This window comes from Oncorhynchus kisutch, linkage group LG13, assembly GCF_002021735.2.
Source record: "Oncorhynchus kisutch isolate 150728-3 linkage group LG13, Okis_V2, whole genome shotgun sequence".
NCBI classification, from domain to species: domain Eukaryota; kingdom Metazoa; phylum Chordata; class Actinopteri; order Salmoniformes; family Salmonidae; genus Oncorhynchus; species Oncorhynchus kisutch.
Window position 1 is genome coordinate 62073369 of NC_034186.2, and position 25650 is coordinate 62099018.

General features: G+C 42.1%; 2 protein-coding genes and 1 long non-coding RNA gene across 4 annotated transcripts; 2 read left to right on the top strand and 1 right to left on the bottom strand.

The window, feature by feature from the left end:
* The first annotated feature begins 127 nt into the window (after positions 1-127).
* Positions 128-19820, top strand: LOC109901985 (collagen alpha-1(I) chain). 2 transcript variants are annotated; one of them, XM_031786828.1, is made up of 33 exons: positions 128-233; positions 428-897; positions 1572-3521; positions 3804-5311; positions 5428-5549; positions 5651-5754; positions 5879-6038; positions 6210-9336; positions 11837-11921; positions 12206-12271; positions 12376-12509; positions 12612-12749; positions 12961-13014; positions 13114-13167; positions 13406-13459; positions 13752-13805; positions 14538-14591; positions 14879-14932; positions 15205-15258; positions 15392-15445; positions 15608-15652; positions 15986-16039; positions 16140-16193; positions 16380-16433; positions 16903-16974; positions 17074-17109; positions 17340-17384; positions 17507-17539; positions 17852-17998; positions 18146-18322; positions 18414-18504; positions 18658-18735; positions 18942-19820. In XM_031786828.1, exons 8-33 carry the CDS (start codon positions 9316-9318, stop codon positions 19151-19153), a joined length of 1974 nt encoding a protein of 657 aa, XP_031642688.1. In that variant the 5' UTR covers positions 128-233; positions 428-897; positions 1572-3521; positions 3804-5311; positions 5428-5549; positions 5651-5754; positions 5879-6038; positions 6210-9315; the 3' UTR covers positions 19154-19820. The 2 variants fall into 2 exon arrangements, with proteins under 2 accessions (XP_031642688.1, XP_020353612.2); XM_020498023.2 differs by lacking the exons at positions 128-233; positions 428-897 and having other exon boundaries at positions 3240-3521; positions 3804-4240; positions 4374-4454; positions 4808-5311.
* On the top strand, positions 3378-6230 carry LOC109901462 (U11/U12 small nuclear ribonucleoprotein 48 kDa protein-like). The gene is made up of 8 exons (XM_031838089.1): positions 3378-3521; positions 3804-3917; positions 4180-4240; positions 5120-5311; positions 5428-5549; positions 5651-5754; positions 5879-6038; positions 6210-6230. Exons 1-8 carry the CDS (start codon positions 3378-3380, stop codon positions 6228-6230), a joined length of 918 nt encoding a protein of 305 aa, XP_031693949.1.
* Positions 19821-20360: 540 nt separating the features above from the next.
* LOC109901982 (uncharacterized) lies at positions 20361-25646 on the bottom strand. Its single transcript, XR_002256808.2, has 4 exons — positions 22431-25646; positions 21987-22118; positions 21676-21810; positions 20361-21572 (listed from the first exon to the last, which is right to left on the bottom strand). It is a non-coding gene; the product is annotated as an uncharacterized LOC109901982 (long non-coding RNA).
* Between the last annotated feature and the right edge of the window lie 4 nt (positions 25647-25650).

Genomic DNA, 25650 nt, shown 5'->3' on the forward strand with positions numbered 1-25650 from the left:
TCATTCACGCCCATCACCTCAACGCACTAGTCCCTGATTGGCCTTGCATTAACATGTGACCAGCTGCCTGCCAATCATGTAACAATAATACTTGTCAACGAAGATAAATGCAACGCTGACTAATAAAGTAATACTATAGATAGTAGTTGTGCTTATAGTAATAGATTTGCATATAGATTTTATAGATAAATTGCATATAGATAAATTTAAACAAGTGAATATGATGCCAAATTGTGAGTTGTCTCAATTGTTACTATGTCTTACTATTGTGCTAAACATTACTTTCACCAGGCCAGCCATTGCATTGGGTATTGTATTTTTTGTATATATTATGTGTGAGTGTGCATGTTCCTAATGCTACTGCACAGCATTAACTGTCCCACAGGCTAATAATGTTGTATTGTATTTGTGTTGTATTGTAATACAGAAAGACCACCAAGAGTGATCATTACATCATTACACAAGATCAGAAACACTCTCGTCTCAGAACCATTAGGGTGCGCTTCCTTTCTGGACAGGAAACGCTGAATCGTGCCTCCACTGAAAAGCTATTCTGCGGCTGACCGGATCAGAGGGCACTGCTGCGGAGCCCATGCAGCGCCAGTCCATGGACAAATCTGGCTCATCTCTAGCCTATAGACCTGCCTTTATCGACTAGGGAATCAAACACGCAAAGTGATTCTTCTTTGCCTTGGTATACAGTAGAAGCCCTGACTGAGATGTATGGACAGAACCCTAACTGGTTGTGGTCGAACGGGGCGCCTCTACGCCACCAAGGGCACCTGGGCAGACTTGGCTCAGCAACCCCGAGGCAATGGGAGGATGAGGAAGAAGGAAAAGAGGAAGAACATGCAATTTGGACCAGGGAGCATCCAGCAATCTGTTGCTATACTACAAGTAAGAGTGAGGTGTATGAGGTAACTGTGAAAGAATATTGCAGGCTCATTGCAAAATAGTACAGGGGACTATTTCATTGCTTGTCTGTTTCAACCCTGTTTTTCCTGTTTTAGGTTTGTTTTCAAATGGCATGCCTTGTTGTCTTGGGGTAAACAGGGTTTATGCTGGTTTGTATCAATTAACATTGTTTTCCCAATGGTGCTATTCTGGTTTTGCTTACGTACCACTCCCTCAGTGCTTGCCAGTGTGGCCAGATGACTTGTGACTAAGAGCCTTGCCCAAACTCAGCAGGCCCATTGGCAGGCCAAAGAGACAGCAGGACCAAACACGTGATACAACGACAGACTGCAACAGAACAGCATCCAACCTTCCATCATCCCTTCTCACCACACCTCACTGTTATCGCTCCTCCATCTCATCCCTTCCCCTCCTCTCTCAGCCTTCTATCTCCTCTCCTTGTATCTCTTTATCCACGTTTAAGTCTTCATCTCCCCTATTCCCATTTTTTTTGTATGCTCATTAAAGTGCCATCCAACATATAGACATAATGCCATTTGCTTGGTTTCTCCATTCACATGAATCCCTTTAGACATCATCAGTGGTATGAACAGAATAGCTTTTTGTCAAATGTTCTTAGGTTCTCTCCTTCTCTCCTCTGTCCCCTGTGTCTTCAGATGGCCATGGCCTCACCCAAGAGTGTGTTCAGAACCACTGGGGCTGGGCTGGTACCGAGAGTCCCTTTGGCCCTGTCCACACAGACCTAGTTAGCATCCAAAGCCAGAGTGACACAGGGCTAGATGCCCCTGAAATGTGGATGGATGTCCCCCCACACCAGCCTTCCTTGGGTGGGGCTGATGGAGAAGAATCATCCCAGCATTGTTTAGACAGTCAATGGGGGAGCCACAGGACAGAGGGCCATGGCTGTGCTTGTGTGCATGGACCAAGTGAACCAGGAAGATGTTGCCACAGTTGTGCTGGTTCCCCTCTCTTCTATTTCAGAAGTAAGAGTATGTGTCTGTTTATGTGAAAGAGGGTAATTCTCTATGGTGATCCAGTATGGCTGCTATGTAGTATTTTTCTCTAATCAAATACTTCTGTTTCCCAGTGAGGAAGACAATAATGGTAGGAGTTGAGGTGGAAATAGTGGAGGAAGTAGCCTATGAGGACACAGAGACACTTGAAGTAATGTAAGTAGTTAAAATATTCAAGGTCATGGTTTATTTACACATTGCTGAACCACATAAACAAAGTAGGGCTATGCAGTAGATAATGTTTGTCTGTCTTTGTTTTTAGATCAGGAGTCTATCCAAATTATTTGATGGAAACCATATTGCTGCACGATGACCAGCTTTTCCCCACCTAAACCTGCATTCCTTCAAAAGTTGTTTGCAAGGGAACTTTGTGTTTTTAAATGTCAGCCTTGTCGTTTGAATGTATTTTAAACGTATTTAAATGTAGTTTAAATCTTAAAATGTATTTTAAATACCGTTTAAAGGCCTTTTATATGTCAGTGTTATGTAAGTGACGTTACATTAATTTAAAAAAGATTTACCCAATAAAATAAGAAAACCTTTGCTTGTTGTCTTGATCTTCTAATTTTTATTTTACTAGGCAAGTCAGTTAAGAACAAATACTTATTTTCAATGACTGCCTAGGAACAGTTGGTTAACTGCCTGTTCAGGGGCAGAACGACAGATTTGTACCTTGTCAGCTCGGGGATTTGAACTTGCAACCTTTCGGTTACTAGTCCAATGCTCTAACCACTAGGCTACCCTGGCGCCCCAATGAAAATATAGTGTATGTAACTTCCAAGACCTTCTGACAGTCTACACCTGCTTTGTCCATCCAGTGCTCCAGTATAGCACCCAGGTCTCACAGCCCACCAACACAACCAACTTGAGAAGATCCAACGACATGCAACCAAAATCATCATGGGCACCACCTACACCTTCTGCATGCAATGACCTGGGCTTGCAGTCCCACCACTGCAGATCCTTTGTCCAAAAGCTCGCAAAATCCCAGCAACAAATAACGTTAGCTGCCTCAGACGATAGGACATGTCAGTGTCAGATCTACCCATCTAGTCCTTCCCCCTATTCGGACAGACAGATACTACAACAGCCCAATGCCTTACTTTGTGAAGCTGTTTAACTGTAATATTGTATACTACATCTCATATGTTTTATTTTATTTACTTACTTACGTAGGCTTACGTATGCTGCAATTAAGCTTTTAGCGGCAAATGTGTACAATTCAAAACTAACCCTTAAATGTATTTTTATTATTCAATTACCACGAATTCACCTCAGTAAGGCTTACGTCATCTACATGCGCCACACAGCCTACGCTTTTAAAATGCGACAGTGGTGCTGAACAACGATCGAAAATCTCCGTATCAAATATGGGTTGGACATTAACTAGTAAAATGTAAGGAATCCCCTTTTAATGTAAACACAATTTAGGTTTTACCTAACTACGACATGTGCGACTCACCAGAAAATCACCAGGCTCGTCTGCGAAGTTTGGAAGAGTTGACGGAGTTCACCGAGAACTGCCAGAGACAACTGAATGAGCTGTTCGAGACGCTGGGATGGAGACATGACCAGGATAACGGCCCAGTTCAGGTAGGTCAGGAAGCTAGTTAGTGGTTCTCCTAGCCCTGAAACTACGGCGTTCTTTATAGGACTAGTTCACACCATAATCAATGTTTTCATAACGTTACCTGAGCTAATATCCATATAAAAAATGTGCACCATCTGTTGTGTATGTGTAGCTAGCTAGATATGAGGCCTCCAAATAAATGGGAAAACCCTAGATGATGGGTGATTCATTAAGTCTCTGTATACATGACATGCATGCTACAACAAGCAGAGATGAGATTATAACTTGTAAATGACTTTCCACAGGAGCCGATGGAGATGTGCCCCTATGACCCGAACCACAGAGTGCCAAGCAGGAGCATGGAGAGACACAAAGCCACCTGCCAACTCAGCCAGATTGGATACTCCCATGAGGAACAGGTTAAAGGGCTATACAGTATCACACACACATACTCAACTGAAATATCAACTGAGCCATCAACACTTTTTGGTGTAGCTTGTCATTAGGGTAAGGAGTTTTTCCTGACCATAGGACCAGACCTAGAAAAACTGGACCCTATAACTAGAGCGGACCAAAGTGGTGAGGTCAAATGATCAGGAAAAACTCTCCACCCTAATTATACAACAACCTTATCTATTATGTTCTTAAAAGCTTTTATAAAAAGTAAATTCCTTTCCCAAGGCTGAGATGTATGACCCCTCTCTGTGTTATGAGAATGCCAGCATTACCAGCTTCACAATGGGTGAGTGTCACACTATTCCACTGCAAAGTGAATCTCAACTTAATGTAGTAGTCAAAATTCCCTGGACTGACCCTGGGTTGGGGAAGCCTACTGCTTATCTCACATCTTTCTCTGTGTTTTGCCTCACCTGTAGACAAACACACACAGCAACAAGTGATTCTTCAAGCAAGAGCAAGTGCACCGCCAATTAGGACAGAGGGACTGTACAGCCAAAGTAAGATCTTTACACCCTTACATTAGTGTTAGGTCACTGATAAAACCCTATGCTTGTATTCATGGCCATCAACATTAGTTAGACTCTGTGGTAGACATGCCCCACAAAATATTTATGCTTTTATTCTGGAGAAGCAATTAACGGTCATTTCACCAAAGAGCAACCAATGTTTAGATTTTTTTTTTACCAAGCTCGTAGGTCTTCAGTGCCTTGCCCACATCTAAAAAGGTCTCAATTAACATGCATTAATTCATTATAAACACTGCTAAATATGGTGGCTGTGTTTTTTGTTTGTTTTTGATATAGTTTCTTTGAATTTGTCATCTATACATGTTCTGTGTTTTTGTTTTCAGTGACAGGGGTGAGTAATTACAGGAGGTTCTTCCCTCGTTCAGGCTTACTGATTACGTGCAGTATCCTTTTAATGCCATATCCTTTCAAACATGCTGCCTCTGTTGGCGGTGCTTCACACACACGTTTTCCCTGTAACTGTTGGGGAAATGCCTCTTTTTTTTAACCCTTTCATACTGAAGGTGTGAGTGATCATCTCAATGTAATCAATGTGTTCTGAAAAGCTTTTGAATGAATGACTTCTCATGACTCTACTCTGTGTGATACTGTTGTAGGATGTGAGTGTGTGTAAAGCCCTTTTCATTGTGCTGCAGGTGAATACTCCACAGACCCTACAGAAGTTCCTCAGAACCAGAACCAGAAGCGAGCTATCTGTGACCTTACTGTGGCAGACAGATTGGCTCTTTTTGATCACGTGACAAGGGAGGGCATCAAACAGAAGGATCAAGCTGTTGCAACCAACAACGAGGACCTTTATGTTGATTTGGTGGCCAAGCTCAAAAAGGGTAGGCCTATAAACATGAACTATTGAGATCAGTAGTGTGGTTTAAGCCACATTTCTTATGAATTGCTCCTCTAAATCCATTCCAGTGAGTCTGTTGTGTTAATTTCTGTTCTTTAGGTAACGATCAGAACGAGCACAAGTCTCACCTGGAGCTGATGGCTGAGATGAGGGACTACAAGAGACGGCGGCAGTCTTACAGAGCCAAGAACGTCCATAACACCAAGAAGTCCTACACTGAGGTGTGTGGGGGTGTGACTGTTTCAATAGAATGTTAATGGATGTACTTGACTTTGATGTGGGTGTGTGTTATATCTGGATATGTATTTCATCAATCCTGCAGGTGATTCGGGATGTGATTAATGTCCACTCTGTTGAACTGTCCAGTCAGTGGAAAGAGGAGGAGAGGAAGGAAGAGGTTAGAGAGTCCAAACATGGCCCTCACAGGTAATCCAACCATTGTCTTCTTACCTACATGATAGCTCATACAAAATCCAGTTAGTACTGTAATACTTATTTAAGGAGCATGTAAAAAATAAAAACAGACTCCCCTGAACCGTTTGTTTCTCAGGAGAAGTTCTGAGGACAGGCGGTCTGCCTCCATAGAGTCCCGCCAATCTCACGCCAGCTCCAGGGATGGACACGTCTCCCACCACAAACGCCACCGCAGTGAAGAGCGCAGAAAAGACCCCAGCCCAGAGCAGGGCCAGGGGTGCAGCCGAGAGAAGGAGGTGAGTCAGAGAGTAGTGGATTGACTGAATATCAATTGTCTCATGCATTCAAATCTGACCGTGTTTAATTGTATGAAGTCACCATCAAGGCTGGTTGCAGACATTTAGTGGTTGATGAATGCTTTGGCTGTAAACATGTTTGATGAATTGAATGTGTGTGGACATTCACAGGGATTCCTGCTCGCCGGATGAGAGACCTCATGATCGGAAGAAGAAAAAGGAAGATAAGTGATTTTCATGTTTAGTACTTTGGCTTGGAAAACCAGAGATTAGGTCAAGGAGCCAACCAAAGCTACGATCCAATGTTCATAATAGCGTACCACTTAGTATGAAGGCGTACATTCTAAGTGCCCAATTCATGGCTTCATACTAAGTGCCCAATTCATGGCTTCATACTAAGTGCCCAATTCATGGCTTCATACTAAGTGCCCAATTCATGGCTTCATACTAAGTGCCCAATTCATGGCTTCATACTAAGTGCCCAATTCATGGCTTCATACTAAGTGCCCAATTCATGGCTTCATACTAAGTGCCCAATTCATGGCTTCATACTAAGTGCCCAATTCATGGCTTCATACTAAGTGCCCAATTCATGGCTTCACACTAAGTGCCCAATTCATGGCTTCACACTAAGTGCCCAATTCATGGCTTCACACTAAGTGCCCAATTCATGGCTTCACACTAAGTGCCCAATTCATGGCTTCACACTAAGTGCCCAATTCATGGCTTCACACTAAGTGCCCAATCCATGGCTTCACACTAAGTGCCCAATCCATGGCTTCACACTAAGTGCCCAATCCATGGCTTCACACTAAGTGCCCAATCCATGGCTTCACACTAAGTGCCCAATCCATGGCTTCACACTAAGTGCCCAATCCATGGCTTCACACTAAGTGCCCAATCCATGGCTTCACACTAAGTGCCCAATCCATGGCTTCACACTAAGTGCCCAATCCATGGCTTCACACTAAGTGCCCAATCCATGGCTTCACACTAAGTGCCCAATCCATGGCTTCACACTAAGTGCCCAATCCATGGCTTCACACTAAGTGCCCAATCCATGGCTTCACACTAAGTGCCCAATCCATGGCTTCACACTAAGTGCCCAATCCATGGCTTCACACTAAGTGCCCAATCCATGGCTTCACACTAAGTGCCCAATCCATGGCTTCACACTAAGTGCCCAATCCATGGCTTCACACTAAGTGCCCAATCCATGGCTTCACACTAAGTGCCCAATCCATGGCTTCACACTAAGTGCCCAATCCATGGCTTCACACTAAGTGCCCAATCCATGGCTTCACACTAAGTGCCCAATCCATGGCTTCACACTAAGTGCCCAATCCATGGCTTCACACTAAGTGCCCAATCCATGGCTTCACACTAAGTGCCCAATCCATGGCTTCACACTAAGTGCCCAATCCATGGCTTCACACTAAGTGCCCAATCCATGGCTTCACACTAAGTGCCCAATCCATGGCTTCACACTAAGTGCCCAATCCATGGCTTCACACTAAGTGCCCAATCCATGGCTTCACACTAAGTGCCCAATCCATGGCTTCACACTAAGTGCCCAATCCATGGCTTCACACTAAGTGCCCAATCCATGGCTTCACACTAAGTGCCCAATCCATGGCTTCACACTAAGTGCCCAATCCATGGCTTCACACTAAGTGCCCAATCCATGGCTTCACACTAAGTGCCCAATCCATGGCTTCACACTAAGTGCCCAATCCATGGCTTCACACTAAGTGCCCAATCCATGGCTTCACACTAAGTGCCCAATCCATGGCTTCACACTAAGTGCCCAATCCATGGCTTCACACTAAGTGCCCAATCCATGGCTTCACACTAAGTGCCCAATCCATGGCTTCACACTAAGTGCCCAATTCATGGCTTCATACTAAGTGGTATGCGTGTGTAGAAATTGTAGTTTGACTCACAGACAAATCTTTCTTTGATGTAATCTAATGATGATATTTTAAAGCAACAGTGTAGCTTTAAACAACTGTCTTAAACTAGAGGTTATTAAATGCCTGTTGTATTAGATTACAGAATGTAAATAAACTGTTAGAACACGATTCTCAGAATTCTGTTGTACATTCATAATTACCCCTGTATTTGACTCACTTCCAAAAAAACGGTTTGATGTTTAAAGTTAAAACAGCATTGTGTTTGAACTTTGAATAGAAGCTTCATATGTGTACTTTAATGATCATGGTCATAATCTGTGTAAAAGCTTTTGTGTGATGGCCCTTAAGGTTACCTTTCATTCTCACAAAAATTACTTCTGTTGTAAAGCCACAATTACTTTAGAATTCATGGATTTTCATGGAACAATTGTCAGTCTTTCCATGTTGCGACTAGAAATGGTCAGAAATATCTACACATTTCTATCAGATATGTATATTAATGTAATCATTTAGGTGTAAATGGCCCCTCCCAGGCCAACCCTATTGGTTGAGACCCCTCAGGGCAGTTTGTGCCTTTCTCAGTGTGTATTGTATTGAATGTTGGACAAGAGTGTCCATAGTTGGCACACTTTTGCCAGCAGGTAAAAAGGTCAGGCCTGGGGTCAATGTGCATCTGTAGTCTTTTAATGATGGGATAAAAATACTTTTCAATATCTGTCACAACACTAGTCAATTGGTACTGAGGTTGATCACCTGTTAAACTGTTACTTTAAATGGGTATTCAATTCATAATCAGAATGTCAATAGCTTTTTTTTTGACTGAATGACTATAGAATTGACCTTAACTGTACTACTTGAACAGCTCCAAATGTCAACTTTTTAATGTTTTTAGTTATTGGGGTATTCACGACCTGCACAACTGTGTCAGTATACTGAAATGGTCACAACAAAATGGACCCTGCACTAGTCTCATCTGTTTTAAACCCTCCCTCTCTAATTCTGTATTTATCATTTTCTCCTTACTCTCTCATCCCTCTCTTCTGTCTGGGTCTCTGCCCCTGTTTGTATTTGGGGTTAGGGTTAGTTTTAGGTATTTCTCACCCTGTCGAGGAGAAGAGGGAGCCGAGCCCGTGGCTGCCTGAGAACCTTATGGATCCCTGAGAGAGGGAGAGCAAGGGAGTAAGAGAGAGGAAGGGGGACCAGTGCTGTGAGTGGGGAGCGAGAATGCTGTAAGGAGTACAGTTCAGGGAGGAAATAAACTGGACTTTTCTGTCTTAAAAAAAAAAAAATTACTGTGGGCTATCTGATACGTTGAGTGAGGGTCTCAGTGGATTATACAGAACCAAACAGACAGAACCAGCACCATGGGAGCCCCCAGGGTAAAGGTAAGTAAGCAGAGCAGGCATCATGGTCTAACAAGGTTTCTGAGATGTTGCTATGCCAGATTCTGGATGTGAATGCTGTATTTGGTCCAATAGTGTGGTTCTTGGGCCTAGGTTCTCTGGTCCGCAGGTGGTGTACTCGTGCTGCTGGATTGAGGAACCTAATCTAACTATTGGTTGTGTAATGATGCGGTAATGAGGGTTTATTTTTGGTACTGTGTGAGAGTGTATTTGACATGGACTGATTTAACTGGTGGGTTGTGAGCATAAAGAAACCTAAATATACATTGGCGTTTAAATACTATGTGACCTATTTTCAGGATGATTAGCCTAGTGGTTCACATGCAGCCCCTAACAGTGTTTGAGTTCCCTCTGAATTAAGGGTAATTACTTTAGTCTACGTTTCTCAGGAATGTGCCGATTTGACTTTATCTTAGAGAGCACTCCACTACACACAACAGCAAGTCAACCGACAAGGCTTGAAACATTGCACTTTACAACTTTGAGAGGTGATTTTGTTGTTTGAAAATTTGGGTAAATGTATGTTTGTTCTTTGTTAACGGTAGCTAAATATAAATGAACAAAATCAAATTTGCATCAATCAAGAATTCCAGGATCTCATTTTACACTCTGGGTACAGATGGAAGCAGTTACATTTCTTATTTCTTTGCAGCAATTCTTTGTGGATAGTGTATTACTATTCAATGAATAGCTTTTTCATGACTACTAACTGTTCAAATGGAAGGATTAGGGTTAGTGGAGGTGAGCAGTCTATATCCCAAACTGCACCTCAGTGTCCCAGGGGGCCTGGAGGTCGGTGGTGATCACTGATTTCACCACCAGGCAGACGTATGGCGTCAACTCTACATTCTGGGTACTTGCCCAGGTAATGTATGGAATACTCCAAATCAATTGGTTTATTTCAACAGATATACTCAATTATCTGCGTTATCATTGAGCACCATTTGTCATGTATACACTGACATTAATTTATTGATCAGGTGCTCTTATTCATAGTCTTAATAATTGATTTAAGTCCATTATAGACTACTGCACATGTGTTTTATTGATGTCCTCTGGAGTTTTGAATGAAAAGCTGGAAATGGCATGGATGAAAAGTGGTGGACTCATGGTGGACAGACGGCTGCTTGACATCACAGCAAACAGAGAAAAGGCCTTTTACCTTCTCAGAGGAGTGGGATGAAGAGCGCCTTTAGAGTACAGAGAAAGTGCCCTGGAATGTGAGAAGGGCCTGAGAACTGCTGTGGCTCACCTTGTGGTTTTACCTTAACAAAGAGTGTTTTGAGCCTGTATTTCTCATCTCTATCTTGTTCAAGGCGCAGATGAGCTCTTGCCTAAATCTACAGAGCATAATACAACCCTATCACCTGGATGGCTGATACCTGCAGAATTTCCTCCCACATGTCTCATGTCATGTGACATCCAATAGGCTGCTGTTAATCCAAGGAAGTGACTTCAGTTTATTGGCCCATTTTCTTTCTGGAAAACAAGAAGAAGCGACTATTTTTGGACATGATTTAGCCATATGCCTCAATACCAGAAATGTTTGCTTCGTGACATGTCCAGCGTGTCTTTTAACAAATATTTACCAAATATTCCGTCAAACTACCCAACCACAGACCATCTTTGGTCATCTCCCCTAATAACATATAGCCTTTTCTAGTGATGGTCTAATATGCCACCTTGCAGCCCAATTTTTATTTCAACAACCCCAAGCAACAACTCAACAAATTGTTGCTTTTTGTGAATTCATTTTGAAGTAGGATATATACTCTTGCTGCTTGTCATACAGTATATACAGTTTTATGAAAATAAAGTTTGCATTTTTCTTATTTATCAGATTAATCATAGGCCTTATTGGCAGGCCTAAATGTAGTCATTTAGCCTACTCCAACTGTAGCCTAGGCTTACTGCAGGCCTATATGATATATAACTACAGACCTATGATCTTGCAGATGTCATATTATGATTGATATGAAATCTGATGTTTGTCAAGGAATTAGTCAAATATAGACCATATAAATGTTGAATATTATTCATAGCCTACAAGTGTTACATAGCCTACAAGTGGGCAATTAATACATGTCTGGAATGCCAAGACAAGAAAACAGGCTTGCGTTTAATGAGTTGTTATAATGTGCGTAACCACCACCAGAGGGAGATATATCTGACATTTTAAAAGGCCCATGATTATTGGGTATAAAATGTTCTTAGTGATCCATTAGCCTTCATTAATTAGCCTAGACGTCTACAGTCACCTACTTTTTCGTCCTCAAAACAGTTATTAATTTAAGAAGGAGTTAAAAGTGTAACGAAATAAGAGCGCCTGTAGGCTATTCATTTTGAGCTGAGAGGTCTTCCATCTTCCAACAAAGGTAGGTCTTCCAACCTTTACCTTCTGTTATCGTTATAGCGGCGAAGAAATAGGCTACAGCCTAAATGGTCGTTTTAATCTCGCTTTGTTTTCCCGCCTTTTCTACAGGTTTTGGTTATCTCTCCGCTGCTCGTGTTCCTATTGTGCATCCTCCCCTCCCACGCTCAGGACGAGTACTCTGGTTACCACTCAGGTGAGCTGCCTGACGTGCACTGTTAGCGCCATTAGCCTTGCATTTCTAGAGGTAAGCTAAAACAGTAGGCTATATCTTGATTTTATTTTTAGTTGACCTAGATTGCGGTTAAAATGTTATAGACATATATTCTCATGCCACCACAATGAAACATTTTTTATATTTGCTTACAAACATTACATTGGTTTATCTATCTAATAACAGGCTATTTTGTTTTGTAAACAGACTATCATTTTACTGGGAAGGTTTCAGGCTTGTTCAATTATTGTTTTGTGTCATATTAGGTGACGAACACACCTATGAGGGCTCATTGGTCGACAACTATGAGCATTCAGGATACCCACAGCCAGGTAATAACTACAACATAGCAAAGTCCCTCCTTCTAGTCAAAAGCCAGAATGCAAACGTTTCCCTCACTTAAACCCCTCCACTGCTCCCCATTCCTCGCTGGCAGAGGAATACCCACCAGAGCCCACTCACAGCTATGAGGAGCAGCAACCCTCATCTGGATATGACCCCTATGCACCAGCCCCCACCAGTGTGAGCATGATCACAGAGGACTCCTACCCCTACACCACCACCACACAGGTGAGGGGAAGTCAAGGGGGAAAGTATGTTATGTGTGATGTTTAGTAATGGCATGTAACATTGTGTTCTGTCATGTAAGTTGATATCATGTTATAACTGCAGGTGCCATACGAGCAGGAGCCCTACGAAGAGTCGCTCCAGGCCCCTGGTGGTGGGGAGGCTTCTCTGGGGGAGGAGGGGCCAACAGACTGTAACTGTGAGCCTGGAGAGCCAGGGTTCGCTGGGTTTGCAGGGCCCAAGGTAGGACGAAGGTGCAAATGTAATTTAGAACCTTATAAACAGCAAACATCCATTTACTTTGCTGATTAATACTGATTAAATGGCATTTATATAGCATTCACTGGGTCCTTAAGTGATTTGCGTTGTATGGGGGTAACTCACCCCATCCACCATCATCCTGTGGTATCCTTCTGTTTTCTGGACTAAACAAAATATCTGTCTGTCCATCTAGGGAGCCAGAGGACTGCAAGGTAAAGATGGCTTCCCTGGGGCTCAGGGACGGGAGGTGAGTGTTAATCACTGTATAGTCACTAAATCAAATTCATAGTGCTCATATCCTTATTGGAGTAATGCTGTTGATATTGTTCTTGTGTGTTGTGTTCAGGGGTACAAAGGATTCAAAGGAGTTCTAGGAAGAGGAGGAGACACAGGGCCTGAGGTGAGGAAGTGAAAAAAGTCAAATAAAAGACCTCACCCAAATCAGCCTTAGACACTATCCATCTCCCTAAGCGAGGCTTGAACCCAGGTTGCCCAACCCCACTGCAAACAGGCTTGCCACGACCTCAAAAGAGAAACAGTATCTCCCTGGGAAGAATGTTTGTAACTTAAAAAGTATGGCATCAACATTACCCTTGAACTTGACTCAACAGCTGTATTGACCTTTGCCTTCTCTACAGGGTGACTCCGGGCCTGATGGGGAGGGCGGTGCCTCTGGTTTCTCTGGAGCCCAGGTAATAATAGGCGTCCAAAGGATATCACAGATGTAATGTATCTCTCTTTCATTGTTTTGCTCTGGTCTAAATTCTGCAACATGGCACAAGCAATGTAACGTTTTTCTATATTGATTATGGCCAGTAGATGGCGATCTCTTTATTACTCAGAACTGGAGAGTGGCTATGTTGTGTCGTTGAGGTGAAAGGCTGAGCTCCATCAACTAGGATAGCTCTTTCTCATTCTCTCTCTTGGTCTATATTTTATTCCATTCTTTTGCACCTTGTCTCTCATTCTTTCTCTCTCCTACAGGGCTTGCCTGGTCTTCCTGGAGATCCAGGTGAGACAGGGGTTCTAGGACTGAAGGTAAGACCCTTCCTCTAAACCAGTCCGGCATCCTACAAAATATGTATCACATCAAACAAAATCACTCTTTTCCTTAAAAAGCCATTATAACCCCATATCAAAAACAGTGTGACCCTTTACAAAATCTTATTTGAATGTTCACTAATAACAGCCCAAGCCACCATAATGTTCGTCTAAAGTTTAAACCTACAAGAAACAGCATGACATCACATAAAACCCCTGCTGTACCACCGAGAACCAATATGACATCACATAGGACCAGTATGACATCACAGGGAACCAGTGTGACATTACAGAAAACCCGTATTGCCACGGTCAAGACAACTCGGAACTCAGAAACTCTTAAAAAGGTATTGTAGAAAGATGGGGCCAGAGTTTTCCACTTGGAAAATATCAGAATTGACCAGCAGGAAGCTCTACGCAAAAACGTAGGTACATTTTAACTCAGAGGTTCTGAGTTTCCGAGTTGTACTGAAAGACACCACAGATATGGTCAATGGAACGGTCTGTGTTTCATTGACTCCTTTACCGCATCTATAAAGGTAGACCCCAAAACCAGCAAAAAGGTATGACATTATCAACCCCCACTGTTCCACAGAGACATCACAGAGTACCAGCATGGCATCATAGAATACCATTATGCCATCACAAGTATTCGCTAATTACACCCAAAAAATCTTCATTGACAATTTGAAGCTGTCTATGCCTGAGTGTGTTCCTTATCCTCAACAGGGTGACATCGGTATGGAGGGGCCACGCGGAGGAGTGGGGGTAACGGGTGAGACTGTGAGTATTGACACAATGTAGCTGTTATGTTTTGTAGGTAACCATATTTGGTTTGATAGCAGGGATTTTATTTCAATTAATCTGACAGAAACAAAGAAACAATACATAGGTTATTATCGTGTAATTACCAATTACTGTTGGATTTTCTAAGGAAATGCACTACCTGGTCATTTCTGTAGCGTAAAATAAAGTTATTCCTCAAATGAGTGTAAGGAAATGTGATGCTAAATCTCCAGCATGTTTCAGTCTGGCCCTACTCATGTGTTTAGTTCTTTGTCTTTTTCTAGGGTCCAATTGGTGAGGCAGGGCCTGGTGGGCCTGATGGAACTGGAGGTATCAAGGTAAACATGGTGGCTCCCACAACTCAACACCGTCCACTCAGTTGCCACCGCTCAGTGTTGCTACCACAACTCAGCACATTCTCAACATGCTCAAATCAATTCTTCACTCAGCTCCTTACACAGCTCTCACTAGAAGCAATACTAAGACTTTGTGACGTGAAAGCCTCAAACAGGCTGTGATGCGATCATTTCCATTTAACATATAAACAACATACAAATTATTGTAATTTGTTCTGGCCATGTTGAGACATATTTTTTTCCGACCTTCTCAGGGATCAACTGGAGCAGAAGGGAAACAGGGTCCTGAGGGAACAGACGGGGAAAAGGTAACGCCTTTCAACCTTGCTTTGTGACCATGGTTAATTAAACCGGGGTTCAATAACTCATTATTTAAAACAAATCGTATAACTTCTATTTCCTGTCTAAAATGTCTTCCATCTCATCCGTTCTCTTCCACAGGGTCAGATTGGAGCACCTGGATTCTCAGGAGACCATGGGGAGATGGGCTATAATGTAAGATGGATGTCTGTCTATCCATCACACCATTCATCTCTCCATTTGGATCTCTTGTTTCTCCTTATCTACTAAGACTATGCTATTCCCTACATTTTTTAAATCTTTTTTTACATGGAGAGAGACCAATCCTAACTTGCTTTTTCTTTCTGTGTTTTATAGGGGTATCCTGGAGAGCCAGGAGGCAGAGGAGAGACCGGTCACAAGGTATGTTTAGGGGGACAGGAGTTATGTTGTTTTCACAGAAAGTACTGTGGTTGCTTTCAAAAGTCATTGGCCCTTCCTCTTCACAGAAACTACTCTGGTTCCCCCAAGATGTATGTGTGTTCATGGGTGTTTTCCCTAAACTGCATACTGTTATTTTCACTGAAGGTTTTGCTATTGTTGATTTTGTGAGTCATGTGGCTGTTAAACACTTTTGGCCATAACGATAGCACCTTCTCCACGTGGGAGATTAGATTGATACTGTAGTATGTCTCCCTTGCTCTCTTCTCTTCTACTTTCTGTTTTCTCTGTATCTCTCTCTTTCCTCTCTCTCAGGGTGACCAAGGCCCAGGGGGCATGCCAGGCAGTGATGGGGAGCCTGGAGAGGATGTGAGTATCAGTATGATAACCACTAAATTAGTAATAAATAGATAAGGAATCTGTTGATGGGATTTCTCCTAACAAACTACATTTACTGTTTATTTTCCAGGGTCCTCTTGGAGTTCCTGGGGTGATCGGCTTTCCTGGAGAGTTTGGACAAAAGGTAAAGTGAAGGAAAATTGCATGCTGGGTATCAGGATGACATCATCACAATGGTCGTGAAATGCTTACTTACAAGCACTTAACGAACAATGCAGTTTTAAGAAAATATTTACTAAATAAACTAAAAGTGGACATGAACTTTTAATACTTAAATGAATACTTTGTGAATAATGGTCTTCACTCCTAGGGCACGAGCGGGGATCGTGGTGTGAGGGGACCTCCTGGGAGAGTAGGAGCTGGGGTAAGACAGGCTTTATAACCACTATATGAGGTGCTCTAATCTCAATCACATGTGCACAGTAGACTACAGATCACAATACAGACACTGTCACTTCCACATTCCTCAGTAAAGTCCCCTCAGTGTTGTTAATCAGATGTAAATGCCATGTTGCCTAAGGGTTTCATGTGGGTGGACAGACCCATGTGATATTGTTGACAGTCAAAACAAGGAAGGTAACAGATATGTTAGTAAAGTCCCTGAAAACATCAGATCTGTTGGTAAAGTCCCTGAAAAGGTTTCAGTGCCAGTTAAAAACACAGATGGTTTTAGCTATAAAAAAACACTGTCAGAGATGTTGTGGCAAGAGTACCGTGTCTCTTGCTATAAGTTGAGACAATTAAAAATGATCTGTCATTGGAATTTAACTAAATTCCTCTTTTTGAACAAGGGTTCTCATTCAGTTTACCTATGTGTGTGTTTTATATTACAGGGTCCTCAAGGAGCGAGAGGAGATGCAGGAATTCCAGGGAAACCAGGACCTAAAGGCCTGCAGGCCCAGCCTGTGTGTATATGTCATTACTCCAACATTGTCATTACCACTACAATTATCATCATTGACTTTTGTGATTATACAATTGTTGATTTAATACGTTGTTTCTAGGGAGCCAAAGGGGAGACAGGACCTGATGGTGAGAAGGTAACCTTTTATTTACATTCCCCATCACACTGCTAAATTACCAGTCGATTTCTCACAGTTAATCAAGCACACACACACACACACACCAGTAAGTGAAAGTGGATGTGTATTGTCCATCTACTGTTTATGTTTGGGTCTTTCCTTTGTGACTGATAAGCTGTAATAAGCAGTCCTATCATTGCCATGGCATCTTACTGACTTATCTAATGTGCTGATTGTTCCTTCCTCAGGGTGGGGTTGGAAGAACTGGTGTGAAGGGAGAGAAAGAGGACAAGGTAAATCATATGACAAGGCCGAGGCGACGTCACTCTCTCATCTATCTACTTCCTGTTTCCATTGATGTAGTGGGTCTGTTTTTCTTCTTACCAAAAATGTTTCCGTTCCTCTTTCCAAACAGGGACGTTTTGGAGCACGTGGTGACAAAGGACAGGTTTGTATACTCCATTCTGTGAAAGTATGTGGGTTTTTTCACCCTAACCCATTCTATGTCACATAAAAACCATAGGTTGTTCCTAGATGACAGCAGACACAACAGCACATACTGTAGAGAGTTGAGTTCCTGTTATGTCATAAAATCCTAAAGGAACTGTTTTAATTAGGTAAAAGTATTGAGAATTAAATGATTTGATTAGGGAGAAGTATTGAGATTGCGTTTAAATCGTGACTTTTTGTGTTCAGTGACTGAACAGTGTCCCCCCTCTGTCTGTCTCTCTCCTTCCTTCCCCTCATCTCTGAATGGCAGCAAGGGGAGAGAGGTACCATCGGCCCTGATGGCATTGTTGGACGAAATGGACCCCCCGGCATCCCAGGCTCCAGAGGAGAGCCAGGTCCAGGCGGTGACCTGGGCGTCAAAGGTGGCTCTGGACCTAAAGGAGTGCCAGGTGCCCCTGTGCGTATCAGGAGCCAACTCCAGTCTGCCTGGAGGAAGGGTCTCCCCCTTATTTTACATTGACCCATATCTAGCAAGAACATTTACTGAATGATTGATCAATCAATTATTTGCTTGGTTGATTGATTGTCAGCTTTTTGACCTCAGGGCCCTGGGCTGACAGATGAGCAGGTATTGCAGCTGTGTAAAGGAGTGGTGACAGCCCAGATCTCCCAGTATGCAGCTTCCATCCGAGTCAAGTGTTCCCAGGGCTGCCCCATCAACAACCGCACACTTATTGGGCCGCCCGGAACCAGGGGACCAACTGGAGAATCAGGCAAACCCGTGAGTCACACAGCCCCCAAACCAACCCCTATCTACTAAGGAAAGCCTTTATTCCAAACGATGATAAGTTCTGTTGACCTCTCTCTCTCAGGGTAAAGCGGGCAAAGCTGGAGTCAAAGGAGGCAGGGGCATCCAAGGGGACACAGGAGTGGATGGTCAGAAGGGGACAGTGGGTGAAAGAGGTATGTAATCCAAATGTCTTAGTTCAACCAAACTTGATTACAGGTAAACTAAACCCTGATCGGTAAGGCTCATTTCAAGTGAAAATTAGTGGAGCTCCTTTGTAGTGGCATAGCTTCAGAGTGCACCCCTAAGCTCTCTGTTCTACTCCACAGGAACAAAAGGTCCGAAAGGAAAGGGCGGTGAGCCTGGTAAAGGTTTGCCAGGACACGATGGGCATCAAGGCCTCAGAGGTAGGACACTGTTTCCACTGGTGTGAAACTCTCAGGTCTACCTCAAAATTGCTTGTCTTAGAATTGTTGTAAAGTATCTGTAACTCACATCCAGATTCACTGGAATAGGCATTGTGTGGTTTTATTCAACATTGATGTTAGCAGGAAGTCTTTTCAAGTGAACTTTTAAGACGCCACCTCCAATTGTTAAAAACATTTCCCCACAGGGCTGCCAGGCCACCCAGCAGAGCCAAAGAATGGTTTGGCAGGTCACAGAGGGCCCCGTGGTTTCACAGGCGCTTTGGGCCAGCCTGGCATGGCAGGCAACGCAGGAGTGCCCGGCTTCTGTGAGGCACGGGACTGCAGCATTCACGCGCCTGTGATGCGCAAGGAGCAGGGCCTAGTGAAGGGACCCCGCGATCTAAGCCCCAAGATTTAACCCCAACAAGGAGCTTCAGGAAAAGGTGAAGGAATGGTCCACGACGAGGGGTCACTCTGGACGGTCGCTCCATGGCAACATTGAAGTTAATTCAATTCACATCTCAGCCAAACCAGGAATTGACATTGAGTTTTGAACTGGGAAATTACCAATGTGTACAGCATTGATCTTTTTGAATTTCATGCCTAATTCAATTCCTGTATTGACTGGTATTGAAATGTAATTAATCCGAGCACTGTTCAATGGGGCTCACCAGTGATGGAAGGGTTTGGTGGGACACGCTGGACTCTGCTCAGAGATGAAACCAGCCTTGACGCATTTCATCTGAGCTAAGCAAGGCTCCAAATGAACTCTGTTTAGGCATAATTGATACCTTTTTTGTTAGGCCAAAATAGATTTTTTTATGCAGAAACAAAAAATGAAATAGTCTTCCTCCATGCAAACCATAAGTAAAGGGGCTTGAGAAACTGGCTAAAAGAAATTGGCAGAAAATGAAACTTGCAGGAGTCTCTGGCTGCCAGTCAGGTTTTGTTTTTGATATGATCAACAATGATGGGTATACATTGAAAATAAAAAGTGATGTAAATAATTTTGTAAAGTATCGCAAGTACATGTACTGTGTGTTCTGAAATATCACTGTTTTAGATAAATTCTGTCTTTTTCTTAAGATGAGTCCTCACTTTTTTAGTCGCCACAGTTTGAGCGTGTTTCTGAGAATGTGTGGTCTCTTTCAGTCATCTCATATTTGGGTCAATCTAAATAACTTATCCCCCCCCCCATTAACAGATGTTCACAGTCGAGATAACATTGATCAATATAAAATAACATACTATTTGATATTATTTCATATTGAAATGTGTTATACAGTATATTGTATTTGGAATTTCTATAGTTAAATAATCTGGCAATGATTTGTAGGACAGCACAAAATGTCCAACGATTAAATACATTTACTATATTCATTGGAAGGCAATTTTGATTTTAAATAGATTTATGTACATTTATTTTGCATAAATAACTTTCACATGAACAGGATGTTAAACTCTTAATTGAGATTTTTGTCCTTGTCAATCTTCATTGGAGAATCATTCCAACACATTACAAGGCGGAAACATAGCCCTGTAAACTCAAGTATATCACACACACGTGTTCTTAACATTTGTACTTTTGTTGGCAATCAGAACCCTGATACAAAAGAGTCACAATGTTTGGAGACAATTATTTTTAATGCATCACCACATCACAGGACAGATTAGAAAATGAGCAGAGCATGAAAATGGGTGATTATCTCTCATCAAAAGCATGATGGTATACAACTCTGCTACGAAAGTACACATGCATGAACACAAGAAAATAAACCTTATTAAAATGTTTAACGCTGCTCATGTTCAAAAGGCCTCCTCTTCATGTGTAAAATGATGGTTGTCAGTTCATATAAAAGTGTTTGGTTTTATGGACGAAGGAAGTAAGAATTATTACCAAGTGTTAAACACTATTGTACAATACATCTCTCTGGTGAAATCATGATGATACAGTGCAGTTAATTGTAAGTGGTCAGCAGTGAGAAATGTTTGGTTGAATTTTCATTTAAGACACAACACACTTTCTTACTCTCTTAGGTTAAAAGATGTGAACTTCACCCATCATACTGGTTTACTTGGTTGAGTTTTACTATGTTCTGTACAGGTGTTAAAAAATGGGTGGTCATAAGAAAGAAAGAAACAGTAATGAGACAAAAACCATACAACTAAAAGCTGTAGAAGTCATTTGTTTCCCTTAGATTAATTACATCATGCTTATAGTAGATTAACTTTGAAAAAGTGGGCATAACTGTGCTTTATCAGCTGGATCGATGTTAAGGGGTGTCATCTGGGTGAGACCAACATCGTTGGAGTCCCGTTGCTTTAGCTTCCTTCAGATGACATTTAAAGTACAATCAAAAAGACCAAAAGCATCATCAATGCCCAAAGTCCTCAAATTTAAAAAAGAAAAGAGTTGTTAAATTAATTATTTGCATTATTTGAAAAATGCTGATTGTCTAACACTCATTTCAAAATCTCTCATTGTAATAAAATTAAAAGAACAATAATTTCCCTGTGGCAACAAAACTTGTTCTGATAGTTATAGAAATTGATCATCTGCAGCTGTAAAGTATATTCTATTTTGATAATAGTACAATCCAAATGTAGTGCATGGTCTAAAAAAAGCATAATTTACCATAATGAGCTAGTTGAGCGTTTGCGGTGGCAGCGATAGCGTTTGTCCCCAAGTAGCAAAAAGAGTGATATGAGCAATGATGATGACAACAATGCTTAATATTTATTTCAATGGTAGATATGTTGTGTAATACACCAATAACTTCAGGGGAAACCATACCTAAGAAGTGGATCCTGGTCTCTTTATGTAACCCATCCTGTTTCTAAAAAATGAAGGGGTGAATAAAAATAAAGGTTTGTACTATGTTGGTACTTTGCAGACACAGAGGAAAGGAAGGTGAATTGTAATTCAGAAAGTTGACCTACCTTGGTGCAACCAATAGTTAATGTGACATTGGCACATTTACTAAGGATGACTTTTCCAAAGAACACATCCTTGCATGGAGGAATGTAATCCTTTGTCCTTACTTTACCCCTGTCGTTTTTATAAATGGCAATGGGCTGCAGAAAGAAAAATATCTTATCACATGTCATGTCTCAATTGAAATGGCCCCTGCCCCTCTGCATACTGTTGATGATACTATCAATGGTGAGATGTGAAAAAATTATAATGCTAATAGAAAATGCCTGACTTCACATTGTATCTACTTGTCATAAGCATATATGCAATAGTTTACCTCTTTGCCAATGGTCCAGCTCTCCTCACATTGGGCATCCAATTCTTTAAAACGGTGCTTCTAGTGTGACATTACCCTCCTGACATATGTAGGCAATTTGATTATCCTCTACAGGGGCTGCGGACACTGAAACTGAAAAGTGAACAAAGAAAATGAGGAGTGGGATTGGGAATCCACTTAACATCAAGAAAGGATGATTTCAACCTAAATCCACTGTATTATGCAGCATACTAAACTGACTAGTGTCAGTTTAATGGATGTGGTCACAATAGTGCGATGACCTTTCCTGAGACCTAAAAACTTGCGTTAGATCCCAAAAGCTAAGCTTTAAAATCAATTTTCCAGAATGGCTTAAATTATAAAAACAATGGTTTTGAAATTAGATCTCACGAGCGAAAATAAGTTCCTGAAAAATGTGCACAACTTTAAAAAGGTATTACTCACATCGGCTACGGAGAGCGTGATCACAGTCGCCCGGAACAGCTGATGATCTCATGCATGTTTCAGTGTTACTTGCCTCGAAGCGAGCATCGAAGTTATTAAGCTTGACTGGTAGGCTTGGGTCACTGAGCAGCTCGCGGCTGTGCTTCCCTTTGTAGTCTAATAGTTTGCAAGCCCTGCCACATCTGACGAGCGTCGGAACCGGTGTAGTACAATTCCATCTTAGTCCTGTATTGACACTTTCCCTGTTTGACAGTTTGTCGGAGGGCATAGCGGGATTTCTTATAAGCTTCTGGGTTAGTCTTGCTCCTTGAAAGCAGTAGCTATACCCTTTAGCTCAGTGTGGATGTTGCCTGTAATCCATGGCTTCTAGTTGAGGTATGTACGTACAGTCACTGTGGGGACGACGTCGTCGGTGCACTTATTGATGAAGCCAGTGACTGATGTGGTGTACTCCTCAATGCCATCGGAAGAATCCCGGAACATGTTCCAGTCTGTGCTAGCAAAACAGTCCTGTAGCTTAGCATCATTTGACCACTCATTTATTGACCGATTCACTGGTGCTTCCTGCTTTAGTTTTAGCTTGTAAGCAGGAATCAGGAGGATAGAATTATAGTCAGATTTGCCAAATAGAGGGCTAGGGAGAGTTTTGTATGCGTCTCTGTGTGAGAAGGAAAGGTGGTCAAGAGTTTTTTTCTCTCTGGTTGCACATTTAACATGCTGGTAGAAATTAGCTAAAACGGATTTAAGTTTCCCTGCATTAAAGTCCCCGGCCAATAGGAGCACCGCCTTTGGATGAGCAATTTCCTATACGGCTTATGGCCATATACAGCTCATTGAGTGCTGTCTTAGTGCCAGCATCGGTTTGTGGTGGTAAATAGACAGCTACGAAGAATACAGATGAAAACTCTCTTGGTAAATAGTGTGGTCTACAGCATATCATGAGATACTCTCAGGCGAGCGAAACCTCAAGACTTCCTTAGATATCATGCACCAGCAGTTGTTTACAAAAATACATAGACCGCCACCCCTAGTCTTACCAGAGGCTACTGTTCTATCCTGCCGATACAGTGTATAACCCGCCAGCTGTATGTTATCATGTCGTCGTTCAGCCACGACTCTGTGAAACTTAAGATATTACAGTTTCTAATGTCCTATTGGTAGGATATACGTGCTTGTAGTTCGTCTATTTTATTATCCAATGATTACCATCGGTCCTCTTAGCCGACCTACAAAGGCAAATTACCCACTCGCCACCGGATACTTACAAGGCTTCCCGATCTTCATTCTCAATATCTCTGTCTCCTGCAAATGACGGGGATGAGGGCCTTGTCGGGTGTCTGGAGTAAATCCCTCTCGTCCGACTCGTTAAAGAAAAAAATTGTCTTTCAATACGAGGTGAGTAATAGCTGTCCTAATTTCGAGAAGCGGTCATAAGAGACAGTGGCATAATTTCGGTCATAAGAGACGGTGGCAGAAACTTTATGTACAAAATAGGTTACAAACAACTTTTAAAAAAACACAATAGCACAATTGGTTAGGATACTGTAAAACGGCAGCCATTCTCTCCAGCGCCATTCATATACCTCAGCCTTTCGTGTCAGGGTAGGCACTTTGTTGATTTCTGATGTTCAGTTGTAGAACTGTTTATCTGTTTTCACTATTGTATCTAAGCTATTTATTTTAACATACATTGGTTAAAGGAAAAAACAGAAAAAAATGGAAGAAACAAGCCAAAAAAAAACTATTGGTCAAAAAGTACATGATATCACCATGTACCAGGAGTGAACTGTACTACACGCCCGAAAGTATGGGGACACCCCTTCAAATTAGTGGATTTGGCTATTTCAGTCACACATGTTGCAAAAAGAAAACACTCACTACCGAGTTCCAAACTGCCTTTGGAAGCAAAGTCAGCACAATAACTTTTCGTCAGGCGCTTCATGAAATGGGTATCAATGGCAGAGCAGCCACACACAAGCCTAAGGTCGCAATGCCAAGCGTCGGCTGGAGTGGTGTAAAGCTCGCCGTCATTAGACTTTGGAGCAGTGGAAACATGTTCTCGCGAGTGATGAATCACACTTCACCATCTGGCAGTCTAACAGAAGAATCTGGGTTTGGTGGATGCCAAAAGAATGCTACCTTCCCCAATGCATAGTGCCAACTGTAAAGTTTGGTGGAGGAGGAATAATGGTCTGGGGCTGTTTTTCATGGTTCGGGCATGGCTCCTTAGTTCCAGTGAAGGGAAATCTTACCGCTACACAATAGAATATCATTCTAGACAATTCTGGGCTTCCAAATTTGTGGCAACAGTTTGGGGAAGGCTCTTTCCCGTTTCAGCATGACAAGGCCCCTGTGCACAAAGCGAGGTCCATAAATAAATGGTTTGTTGAGATCGTTGTGGAAGAATTTAGCTGGCCTGCACAGAGCAGCTCAACCCCATCTAACACCTTAGGGATAAATTGGAACGCAGACTCCTAATCCCCAACATCAGTGCCTGACCTCACTAATGCTCTTGTGACTGAATGTAAGCATGTCCCCTCAGCAATGTTCCAACATCTTATCAGAAACAGGGGGACCAACTCCATATTAAATGGCCATGATTTTGAAATGAGGTGTTCGATGAGCAGGTGCCCACATACTTGTCAATGAAGTGTGTATTTCCATGATTGTCTTTTAACTGAAATACCTAATACACTATAAGAGACGTTATTTAATTTGACACAGACATCTATAATTACTCCAACGACCCACTCGACACGTTACGAATAAACCAAATCTAATTGAGGAAGTCTGATCGCGGAATTCACTGGGAATTCCCCCACCCCAAACATTCACTTTCAGGTAGCAAAAACCAGTCCAAAGGTTAATATAGTGTAGACCTATCTTAATATTTTTCCTATATTGTAATGTTGTATTTCTATATATTTTAACACCTTCTTCAACAGAAAGAAAATCATAGGCACGACACTAACGTTACGGCCATACATTACAAGCACGTTAATTGCCTTCTACAAATCAGGATATGATGCAATGATATAGGCTACAACTAATAAACTGGTAAATAAAGTATTGAGTTAACGTTCTGAAATAACAACGACTCCCAGTAACTAAAATTCCGGTTTCTTTTAAATTTAACGCCAGATTCATTGGAAAAAAACATACCCAAACACATCTGGAGAATGAGCCAACGCATCGCCATCATATCTCCACTGACTCATGA

What these genes read in the sequence shown, in the direction of transcription:
- LOC109901462 (XM_031838089.1), top strand. Translation starts at nt 3,378, where the DNA reads ATGTGCGACTCACCAGAAAATCACCAGGCTCGTCTGCGAAGTTTGGAA. An exon ending in GATACTCCCATGAGGAACAG is followed by an intron (nt 3,918 to 4,179) that starts GTTAAAGGGCTA and finishes TCCTTTCCCAAG; the next exon opens with GCTGAGATGTATGACCCCTC. An exon ending in GGTGGCCAAGCTCAAAAAGG is followed by an intron (nt 5,312 to 5,427) that starts GTAGGCCTATAA and finishes TCTGTTCTTTAG; the next exon opens with GTAACGATCAGAACGAGCAC.
- LOC109901985 (XM_031786828.1), top strand. Translation starts at nt 9,316, where the DNA reads ATGGGAGCCCCCAGGGTAAAG. An exon ending in CTGGGTTTGCAGGGCCCAAG is followed by an intron (nt 12,750 to 12,960) that starts GTAGGACGAAGG and finishes CTGTCCATCTAG; the next exon opens with GGAGCCAGAGGACTGCAAGG. An exon ending in CACGTGGTGACAAAGGACAG is followed by an intron (nt 17,540 to 17,851) that starts GTTTGTATACTC and finishes TCTGAATGGCAG; the next exon opens with CAAGGGGAGAGAGGTACCAT.